General features: G+C 34.8%; 3 protein-coding genes across 3 annotated transcripts; all 3 read right to left on the bottom strand.

The window, feature by feature from the left end:
• Positions 1–1,399: 1,399 nt before the first annotated feature.
• Positions 1,400–3,117, bottom strand: LOC146898113 (F-box protein SKIP23-like). Its single transcript, XM_085735153.1, has 2 exons — positions 1,793–3,117; positions 1,400–1,564 (listed from the first exon to the last, which is right to left on the bottom strand). Exons 1-2 carry the CDS (start codon positions 3,002–3,004, stop codon positions 1,487–1,489), a joined length of 1,290 nt encoding a protein of 429 aa, XP_085591279.1. The 5' UTR covers positions 3,005–3,117; the 3' UTR covers positions 1,400–1,486.
• Positions 3,118–3,570: 453 nt separating this feature from the next.
• Positions 3,571–11,353, bottom strand: LOC146898111 (disease resistance-like protein DSC1). The gene is made up of 6 exons (XM_085735149.1): positions 10,833–11,353; positions 7,672–8,740; positions 7,279–7,572; positions 5,410–7,005; positions 5,165–5,301; positions 3,571–4,090 (listed from the first exon to the last, which is right to left on the bottom strand). The coding sequence occupies exons 4-5, from the start codon at positions 6,765–6,767 to the stop codon at positions 5,187–5,189; spliced, it is 1,473 nt and encodes a 490-aa protein (XP_085591275.1). The 5' UTR covers positions 6,768–7,005; positions 7,279–7,572; positions 7,672–8,740; positions 10,833–11,353; the 3' UTR covers positions 3,571–4,090; positions 5,165–5,186.
• Positions 6,866–11,353, bottom strand: LOC146898112 (disease resistance protein RPV1-like). Its single transcript, XM_085735152.1, has 4 exons — positions 10,833–11,353; positions 7,672–8,740; positions 7,279–7,572; positions 6,866–7,005 (listed from the first exon to the last, which is right to left on the bottom strand). Exons 1-4 carry the CDS (start codon positions 11,327–11,329, stop codon positions 6,907–6,909), a joined length of 1,959 nt encoding a protein of 652 aa, XP_085591278.1. The 5' UTR covers positions 11,330–11,353; the 3' UTR covers positions 6,866–6,906.
• Positions 11,354–11,749: the final 396 nt, after the last annotated feature.

Here is an 11,749-nt window from a genome sequence, read left to right as displayed (position 1 = left end):
GTCTTGAGCATTTGCTCGGTCCAGAACACAATATAACTTTTTTTTAGAGCACTTGTAATTTTTAGCTCATACTTATCGTACAAAATAGCAAAGCTTTAACAAAAAAATATTATAATTATTCTCTCAAATCATAAAATAAAACAAACATTACAAAGTTCTTTAAAAAATTGTATTTTTTTTATTAACGACTTATCTTTATTATGAGAGTCGAACCTCTAATTTTACAGGAACCCAAATACAAGAGTACTTCAGCTTAAAACTAGTGAAATTTCTATAGGTTCTTATTACACTTGTCATCATTAACTCAAAGAACGAAAGAAAAAAAAGATTAAACCCTATAGGATCTTAAAATCAAAACTAAATATCAGCACAAATTAATACTTGTATGAAGATATAAGTAAAATAGCTCGACACATCTTCATATATTATTCACATCTTGGTTCTGTTTCTCCAACTTTCACTCAAATGTTAAAATCATCTTTAGAAACAAATATATGTAAGTTTTCAATTCTGATCAAAATGACGGAGAAATAGAAGCAGATGTAAATCATTGTATTCAAGCAGGATGGTTGAAATAAAGAAGAGCATGAACCGATGAAAGTGTCACTCAAGTCGAAGGGAAACTTTGATCGAACAGGTGTAAGACCGGTGATGTTGTATGGAACAAAGTGTTGGGCGGTTAAGAACCAACAAAAAAATAAATTAAGCACATGAGAATGTTGTGTAGTAAGACTAGACGGAATAAGATTAGAAATGACAATATTAGAGAGAGAGTTGGGGTTACACCTATAGTAAAAAAGATGGTGGAAAATGCTTAGGTGGTTTGGGCATGTAGTGTAGAAAGAAGACATGAAGACATGTAGGTGGTGCAATTGATTTATAATTGATAGCCTTGGTCCTATAATTACTACATGTAAGAACATGATGATGATGATGCTAGAACCAAAGACTCCCATAAATGGTAAACTTGGCAGGTTCAGTGGGAGAGAAATAAGGTGTCAAAACACATTTATCAGCAATCTTCTCAAAATATTGCAAGCAGCACAATGACTCTCTGAGCTGACTTACTGTATCATTGGCTCCTCCTTCTTTCAGTAAAATTTTGCCATTACTAAGTAAAAGTACAACCAAATCGTCCTTCCTTTCATCACCTTTTTTAAATTTTAAGAGGTTGGTTTAATAAACCAATGCACAGGATCCTTTCATTCAAATGATTAGAAGATTCATTGAAAATAAATACATAAATAAAGAGGGAGAATCAACAATAAGTTAGAAATTACTAATTAATTAGAACTCTTTATCATGTATCAAACATAAACAGTAGGAATTGAAACATAATACCAAGTCTTCTGGAAAACAGAACAGTGTTGGATATCACTGTCATATTGCCAGAACATAAATAGTAAAAGATTAAACCATGTCTAGGATTGAAACAAAATAATAATGTATCAAACATGAACATTACTAGGACGTAAATAATGAAAGCTTAAATTTGCATAGTGCCAAGTTTTGCCAATAAACCCGATGTTGTGTCTGTCTTATGTCCTCTTTCTTTCTCGTCTTCCTGTTTAAAGTAACAAGGTTTTCGGTTAGAAACCAAATGAGAAGATCCAAAATCTAATTAAAAAAATTCATGGAAAATTCATAATAAGCAAATTATTTTCTATTTGCAGTACTGAGGCATATGATTAATCCACACACAAGGCAGTCAAAACGTTAATCTAATCTAACAGAAACCAAGCACGATAATGCATATCATATCACAATCACACTAGAATGCAAGATAACATACTCTTTTTATCTTCTCACGAATGCAGCTGTTGACGATCCATTCTGGAGGTGGCCAAAACAAGTTGAAGTACTCAGGATGATCAGACAAAGGGGAAAGCCGACATTGATCCAAGTGAAAAACACACATCCCACAAAGCATCTGGTCAACATCGTGGAATGCATCATCACTAAAGATGACACAATTTCCTTTGACATCAGACAAATCCGAAGCAAAAGCAGAAAACGAACATCCATTCCCCAAGAACAGAATTCTATCCCCTAAACTTGCCAACTTGACCCATTTCTTCTCCTTTTCATCAAGTCTGAACACATCAAGCTTTAAACCATATTCACCAGGGAAACCATAACGATGAGGGTCATAGATGTCCACTAGCAACAACTCACCCTCACTCTCTAGCAGGAATTTCATGTCCCCTCCATCCACATATTCAGCCAATAACTCAACAACACTATAGCCTGGTCCAAAAGCAACTGTCTTACCAATTTTATTTACTGCACAAAACCGGTCTTTAAACACGCAGATATCTTGAAAGTTCGTTGACACGCAGGGGACCGGCATCCAACGCTCTTTGCGGCAATGGAACAGTAGCGAATGGCTGTGACCGTTCAATGTGCAAAGAGCGAGAGGATTTTTCCCATGGCACGTGACTGCAACAACCTTTATTCCCATTGTCTTATTAATTTCCCTTTTCTTTTTTTCTATTTCTTCTGTTTCATGTTTAAAAGCTTCTTCTTGTAAGTTCAAGTAACGGGATTCAAATCTCTCCTCGGGCTCGGCCCGTTCTTCTTCAAGGATGGAGTAGCAGGTTCCCAAATGGACGACATGGGAGAACTTGTTTAAGTCAAGTACGTAAGGAAAATCATAAGGGAAAGGAGACTCAAGTGGGAGGAGTGGGTGGAAGAGTTGTGTTTCGCCACGTGAATTTTGGGTAATTCTAATCAACCAAGGACGGAGACGGAGGTTTTGTTGGTGTGGTGGTGGTTTGATGATTAAGAGACTGTGTTTTGAGAGGAAATATGGACGGTCAACACAAAAATGTTTTATCTTGAAGGGCACTAAATTAGGATGGTGGTGATTTGAGATGGAAGAGCACCGCCATGTAGAACAAACCGATCGGAAACGAATGAGATCAAGATCATTGTCGAATCGTTGTGATATCAAATTGAGAAGATTCGCATCGAGTTGACACCAGTCTACCTCCGCCGTGGCCATGGATGCTGCTATTCTTTTCTCCTTTTCTCTTCTTCTGTACAGCAAGAAGAAAAGAAAAAACAAACCCTGGAAAGAAACTGCTCGGTTGAAATTTGTTTAAATAGTCTTATGGATACTTAATTTTTGCTTATCTTTTTTACTTCCAATTATACCATTAAACAAATTAATTTATATTATATTTGTTATATTGTTGGTATGATTGAAAAAGATAAACATAGTTTGTTAATATGAAAGGGCAAAATATTTATTACCCCCCTCCGTTCCTTTTCAAGTGTCGTTTAACTGTCCATTTAGCGTTCATATTTAACTGTCGTTTTAGTATTTTAAGAGTACGATTTGTCAATTATACCCTTTGTCAATTACTCTTATCTTTTTCAATAAATCTAATTAATGTTATGTATTTGGAAAACTAAAGTTTGTTTTTTTGTTTTTTTTAAAACAAAGTTTGTTTCCTGTTATCTTCAAAGACAAGGAACAATTTGGTGGTTTACTCTTTAAGCATAGGTATGCATGATTCAAGTTTCCCTTTTGATTTAAAATTTGTTAGTTTGTGTTTCAATAAAATAAAAAAAATGAAGTATGTTTCAATAAAGACCATATTGTGTTCAGTGCACAATCTGTGGAAGAAATTAGTCTGTCTACAATTACATTGATTTAACTAACTCATATATATGTATAATACTAATTTGTTCAGTTTGTTTCTGTCAATTAGATTATGTTACATAATCCACAAGCCTTTATGGAAGAGTGTCAAATTTTGTCATGTGCCCCAAATCTTAAACTTGTAGAACTGAGCCTTTATGAAAAGCTTGTCACAATGTTGTTTCATCAGTTTTATCTCTTGAGAAGCTTGAAGTTTTAACTATATGATGCACCTCACTTAAGAGCCTTTGTAGCAGAACTTGTTCACTGTTTCTCCGAGAAACATACGCCACTCGTTTCTCTAGTCTCCAAGAATTCTCTGTCACACCAAGGCCTTGCAATTGCAATACTTCTACAACTCCTTTCTGTTTAAACTTAGGAGGTTCAAGTTTGAATAAAGTGCCATCATCAATTTCAAATTTGACAAATCTTTTATCTTGACTTCTGTCATAGAACAGTTAAATAATGAACAAACTTGAACTGAAATTTACTTGTGTTAATCAGGTGTGTCAAACATTGCCACTCCATTTATATCTATAAATTTGAACAGTCTCATTAGGATTTTGAAATGTATGTCCATGTTCCTAAATTACTAGAATTATTTTGAACCATCGTCATTGGTGTGCAGTATTTAACTGGGGTAATACTAATGTTAATGGGATTTTTTTTCATTATCATGTTTTATATTGCCCTTTGCAAGTACTGATAAACACAATTTCAAAGTTTTGCATCTGCAATCGATGTGATTTTTAGTTCATGTTCGGTCATTCTTTTGGAAGATTTTTTTTTTTTTTTTTTAAAACAATTTGTGTTTTATGGATGCAAGTTGTCTTATTCTTGGTCATACTTTTGATACTAAATTTGATACATATTAGTATAGAGTTGGTTTGTTAATGAGACTGTTGAATTATGTAATTCAAACTTTGTTCTACACAGTGTGAATAGATTTGTTTTAGTTAGTTAAGTATATCATGTAACTAACTATCCTATTTTCTAGCTATAGTGTGTTAGATATGAGACATTACTTGCTGCTCAAGTAACTGCACTCTAGGTGTATAAATATTTCAGCTTGTGAATAATCAAATACAAGTTTCATTCAATAATTCATTCCACCCTAACTCTCTATCATTATCTCAACTGAAACACTTTTCATCCCCAACATTAACTTCATATTCTATTCACTCTGCTATAATACCCCAAAAAAAGAAATTCATGATAATTGAATAAGAATAATGAAATGTAATTGACAAATTAATCTTAAATATAGTTAATAAACAATGTTAAAAGGAACTTATATGAGAAAAGTGCTAAAACCATGATAAATGTGTGTAATAAGGTTTAATGAAGGTGAAAAAGATATTTCATATAATAGACTTGTTTTTTAAAAATTGTGAGCAAGAATTAATTGGTGTACTAGAAGTAAAAGCAAACTCACAAACAACTTACTAGTTTGAAAATTAGTTTCCAGTGAGATCAAAATTCAAACATGATATTGAGATCTTATTTGGTCATGCATACCTAATAAAAAGTTCGTGTCTATTCATTCGGCATTTTTTCTCTCCTTTTCAGCTGTTGCTTTTTCTTCTGTGGATTCAAACAAAGTGTTCATGTGGTCTCCACAAAATCCAATATGCATGAGCTCTTCAAGTGAATACCTGCTCATAAACAGAATTATTATGCAGTAACATAAAATTGAGCAGAGCCTGTAAACTAAACTTATTCCGCAAGTTATCAGTATAATGACTGCTAGGAAGATTATGTACCTCAAATCATTTGTTTCATTTAATTCTAGGTTTGACGGCGGAGTTTCAAACATGTCTAGCTTTAATTGGTTTCTTGGAGGAATTGTTTCTTCTAGATCATCTGATTCAAAATTTGTAGGGGGAACTATTTCTTCTTGATCGGATTGAAAATCTAATGAAGACGCAGTTTCATCTTCATCGTGGGATTCAGAAATTGTTAAAGCAACTGTTTCTTCCTTATACATCCAGTGAAACCCACACTCTTTTATCGCTACTTCATCATATATATTTTCATGAATAAAGAATCTAAATGTAAGCTTTGGATTGTAACTAGTGCTGTTCACATCATTAATGGCTTTTATTTCTTCAACTGCTTCCATTATTTGCTTGCAACTTCCTCCATCATACCAAAAAACCAAATGATCCGACATCATATGGATTAATGGATCAAAACGACGTAACAAACCTATGAAACTGGTTTTTGTGAAACTTGTTATATAGACTCTTTCACCAGAATTATTGTCCAAGAAGCACTCACATCCAAAATCTACACCATATCCCATACGGCCTTGAGAAAGAACCAAGTAGTAGGCAAAACCCGACAAATTAGAAGGAAGCTGAAGAGTGACTGAAACTTGTGTAGAAGAGTAATGGAACCAATTTTCCATGCCAGGCATAGCAGGTAAGAAGTGCCAGGCATGGTCATATACAAATGGATTTTCTGAAACTACTTTTGCTACAAGTTCAATCCTTTCCATAGCATCGTTTAAAACTGTTTGATATGAATGTGGATCCAATTTTATGCAGTTAAGGAGCAGAAAACCACACCTAGGTTTCTCAGATGGTTCACTCAAACTCAACACTTTCTCAAGCGATTCACAATTCCAGAACATAAAAAAAGCAACGGTCTTTGAAAGCGGTGGAATAGATTGAAGCATTTTACAGTTCAAAACATCAAGACGTATGAGTTGGGGAAGATACCTGATGGTTTCAGGCAAGCTTCTAATGATTAAACCAGACAGTGTTAAAGAGTCTAATGACGATAGCAACGAGATGTTGTTTGGGATTTCAGACAACAAAGGAGCATAATAAATGATTAACCTTTTTACACACAGGAAGGCAGGACAAGGAAGTACTTTCTGTAAAGTGATGAAAGGGTCATGTTCACAACTCCGTTGACTCATAAGCCAAATTTCGTCGGAAAAGTTTTCAGGAAGATCCACAAGACAATCACTGATAGGAAAGACTAACCTTGTAAGATTTGTTTTATGCAATATTGATGATGGAAGTTCATTCCCATCCCACTCTGTCAATAACAAAACCAAACCATCAACGGAAGCAAATGTGACTGAGATATCTTTGAGATTGTCGCAAAACATAGCATTCAATTCACGGAAGGCTGGAGAACAAGTGTTACTGGAAAGGCGCTTAAGCGAGGTACATCCTAACACGCTTAATCTTTCAAGCTTTTGGAGAAGGAAAATTGATGAATCGACTTCAGGCACGCTTTCACAATGTTCAATCGTGACATATTTTAGATTTGGGGAACCAGACACATTTGGACACTATCAGCTTTCTGGAGCGACCGAGATCAAGTACCTCTAAATTTGGCAAATCCTGTAACAATATACCATTGGTCAAAAAAGTTGGTACATTTTCTTAAATTATACAGATTTTACTTGTTGGTTTCATTTTCGGTGACAGTTAAAATGATCCAGTGCTGACATGTGACCGAGAAGGGGAAATAAATCAAAGGCTTAAATGCATTTTTTGAGCTGGAAACCAGGTGCACAATTAAAATTTGGAGTATTAAAATTGCAGTTTTACTCAAATAGGAAGATCAAAACTGCATTTAAGCATAAATTACATAAACATACGGATTGTGCTTACCAGTACTCCATTCCAAAGTTTTTCCACATGGCTTTCTTGCATGGAAAGCTCCACAAGCATTTCAGCACCAAAGGTTGGCGGCAGAGATTTCCAAGGGTATCCATCCCACAAAAAATATCTCAAAGTTTCTGGCAATGAGTCAAGACCATGTGGAAGGCTTACAGATTTGATTCCCTTGTGGTCTCGAAAAGCAAGTAGCCTTAGATTTACCATTTTTTCAAATGCTTTAGGGCTTAAATTTATATGTGTATATTCAGTAGCATCTAAAAATATGGCTTCAATAATCTCAGATCCCTGGAGAAAAAAAATCAGCATTAGTACTTTTGTAGTAATTTCAATTTATGTATAAAAAACATATGCCTAGGAAAGCAAGTGAGCGTATCATTCTCTTACTATATTATTTTTCAATACATCAAAAACTTCCTTAGGATCACATAATCTACTGCGTTGTCCAGGATTCTTAAGAGATTCTTCACGAACAATTTGTTTTCCCATTTCCTGTATCAAGTCATGCATTTGTATGACATTTTTATAGTCAGCTCTTATAAGAGCCTTGTCTAAAAGATGACTTATCCCTATATCAGCAAAGAAACCACAGTCATTTAATATTTTTGTCACGCTATTCCTTTCACGCCCTTTGAAAAAGCATGCAATGTCCAAAAATATATTTTTCTCTTTATCATCCAGTTCATTATAACTCCATCTCAGTATCCTATCAATTTCGGCATTGGAAACTTTCTCCAGTTTAGCTAGTGCACAATTCCATTCTATCTCACTTCTGCTACGAAGAGATGATCCCAAAACTTTCAGAGCTAAAGGGATGCCTTTGGCGTAATCAATCGCTCTTTTTGAGAGCTCCACAAATCCCTCCTTAGGCAAGACAGTGTCAAAAGCATTCAAGCAGAAAAGCTGGAGGGAATTTCGGGAGTTCATCTTCTTAACTTCATAAATTTCTTCAATTCCTCCACTTATCAGCACATGCTTATCCCTAGTTGTCACAATGACTGTGCTACCAATCAACTTTTGCAGAAGTTCTGAGGTATGTACATCATCTAGTACAATGAAAGATTTCATGCGTTTGAGTCTTCTCCTGATCATGGATGGTATTACTTTAGGAGTGGTAATATCAAGATCTTCCCCTAGTAACTTCGAAAGAAGTTTGTTGCATGTATCATTGATTCCATGCCTTTCTGATTTTTCTGTCACGTTTTCTAAGAAGCAATTGCCTTCATAGTGAAAAGAGACTCTTTGAAACATGGCAGCAGCAAGGGTTGTCTTGCCAGTGCCCCCCATTCCCCAAACTCCAATGATTTGAACTTCTGATGAATCATTTTTTATTAAAGATTTAATGCTCCAGTAATTTTCATCGAGTATGAAACTACATGTAAGTTCATTTGTGTACCGGTGATTTAACTTTCCTAATACAACTCTGATAATGTCTTCAATCAAGTCAGATTCAGTCCTAAGATTTACAAAAAAATGTAAAATAATTAATACATACATCATGTGAATGCCACATAATAACTCTTTCTAGAAATTAAATTTTTATTAGAGATATATTGTTTAGTTAGTCCTATTAGTATATATAGTTGTAACCTCCCCATAAGTGGGACAACTTTCTCATTGTGTAAGATTCATTTTCCATCAATACAAAGAACTTTTCTATATTTCTCTCTTTCCTTCCATGGATGCCATGTTTCATAACATGGTAGCAGAGCAAGATTGGTATCCACCTTGAACAATTTTCCGCTACATTTTCTCGAGAAAGTTTAATTTTCTCGTTCTGTTTTTCTTTCTTCTTCATTCTGGTTTTCTCTTTTCTCACTTTTGTTCATTTCTCGTTCTGTTTTGTTCTTCGATTCAGTTCGATTTTTTTTTCTATCACTTTTGTTCTTGATTAATTTCTGTTTCGATCAATTCAGTTTTGCGATTTCGTTTCATCGCAACTTCGTTCTCTCCATCATCATTTCCCCCAATTCTTAGGGTTTGCGATTCAATTTTGATCGCGATTCTTGCTTCTTCTTATCGCTGAATTTCCTTTCCGTTTCATTCTGATTCTTCGATTTCAACTTCAACTTTGATTCGAGTTTCTTGCATGAATTCTTGATCGGTTGAGTGTTTCAATCTCTGAACAATTCGTTTTCTGTGTGTCTTGCGTTCTATGTTGCAATTTGACTCTTGCAATCTGATATGACATTCTCTTCGTTTGTAATTGCTGTGTGAATCAAACTACTCTCGATGATATGACATATCTACAACAGAATTCAACATATGATGTGTAATTCTGGGTATAAGGATCACTGGATGTTTGGTAAAGGTTCTCTATGATGTGTTTGGTACTTATTGCATACTGCTTCCAAGGTGTTTGTTGAAAGTCCGCACTGAAGGACAGATTGCATTACTGCTGCATTTTTGTTCTGGTTTTGGCTATGTTGGTATTTTCTTAAGCTTCATTGTGGAAGCATTGGTTTTGGCCTATGGTTTGAATGCATCAACATGGATTTGTTTTCTATGGTTTGAAGACACATCACATGGCTATGCATCTCTATTGGTTTGCCATTGGTTTTTCTTGTCTCGGCTTGGCATAGGAGGGCATCACTTTTATCTTTAGAAGCTTGGTTTTGTTGCTTCATGGTCCTTTTGGTGTGAAGTTTGTTCAACATTTGACCTCCTTCCATTGTTGACTATGGCTCTTCCTTGCATTTGGTTTTTCTTGTCTCGGCTCGGCATAGGAGGGCATCACTTTTATCTTTGGAACCTTGGTCTTACATATGACCTCCTTCCATTGTAGACTATGGCTCTTCCTTGCAATTCTTTCTTGTCTTGTGCTTCTATCTTGAGTGATTGAACACTCTTGATGGTTAAGCGTTGTGCCTTAATTGGCTTTGTTGATATTGACTTCTACCGGATGGTGGTTAAGCGTTGCTTTGATGCTCCTTCCTTCAATTGGTTCAACCTTGAGTTGTGGTTGCTTCTTGTTGGATGAGCACTTGTTTGATATTTTTCTTAGCCGATGTATTTCCGGCATATTTCCTTGTATTTTCTCATTTCAAGTTGGATGTGTTTTTGAACACCTTCCAACTTGAGGGGGACTATTAGAGATATATTGTTTAGTTAGTCCTATTAGTATATATAGTTGTAACCTCCCCATAAGTGGGACAACTTTCTCATTGTGTAAGATTCATTTTCCATCAATACAAAGAACTTTTCTATATTTCTCTCTTTCCTTCCATGGATGCCATGTTTCATAACAATTTTCATCATTCAAACCATGGCCGAATATTTTTATATTATCTTAGCAATCATGTATACAAAAAATAATATATATTGGATATGTATTGTTATAAAATCTTTTTTTTCTTCGAAGAAGGTTGTTATAAAATCTTATAGTTAATATTTTACTTATATTTTAGAAAGTATACATATCCCTAGGGATGGGAAGAGATAATAAGATCATGTTATGCTTTACCAATACTGAAAATGCTAAAGAGCATCTCTGGAGCACTAGTTAAGAAAACTAATACAGAAATATTGTATTGGAAAGCGATGAAAACCTGTATGCGGTAGAATGGAATCCAGATAAATTAGCTGCTTCAAAAAGAGCATTCTTCCAGTTTTGCAGCATCTTATCATCATTGTGTTTTGCCATCGCAGTGCCGTAACTCCCTGTTTGCTTCCGAACATGCGAAGGGTCAACATGGTAGAACACTGGAATAACAACAACGTTATCATCTTCATTGTTTTTACTACACTCCATTATTTGAACAAGTTCATTCAAACACCATGTTGAAGATGCGTAGTTCTCCGAGAACACGACAAGAAAAAGAGTGGATTCATTGATTGCTTTCAGGAGTTCTCCCCAAACTTCATCTCCTTTCTCGATCCTGTAGTCTATGTAGGTATGAAACTTGCTTCGGCACAATGCAGCGTGAAGATGGCTTGTGAAACCAGCGCGTGTGTCGTCACCTCGAAAGCTGATAAAAACATCATATTTTTTTAGAGCAGAGCCATCAAAGGAAGAAGAAGAAGAAGAAGCCATAATCATAGCCATGTATTAAGAGAAAACAGCACACACAAAGAAAACAGCACACACAAAGATTATGAATACATATGGTTGAGAGAGAGAGAGTGTGTTAAACTCTTGTTAAGGAGAAAGTCAACTCACCATGTCCCTACGTGCTTGAGGAAAAGATGGAAAACTGGAACACGTTGGGTGAGGCGTTTACTTCTTTTTTTTGTTGTTACTAGAATTGTTAAATTACTAATGGTAAATTTTAGGGTTTTTTTTTTCTTCAATTTTATGATCATAACTTCATATAAGTACAAATAATTTGGATTTAAGTACACTCACACATGATAAAAAGTTGAAAAGAAAATAACTATTATTATTATTATTATTATTATTATTATTATTATTATTTAGATAATTTTAGACTTAATCTAGTCCTCTTTATCTTACAATTGAATTGGT

The sequence above is a fragment of the Medicago sativa genome, chromosome 8 (genome assembly GCF_051527215.1).
Source record: "Medicago sativa cultivar Bolivia chromosome 8, Bolivia_mono, whole genome shotgun sequence".
Taxonomy (NCBI): Eukaryota; Viridiplantae; Streptophyta; class Magnoliopsida; order Fabales; family Fabaceae; genus Medicago; species Medicago sativa.
This window is presented reverse-complemented; position numbering and strand designations above follow the sequence as displayed.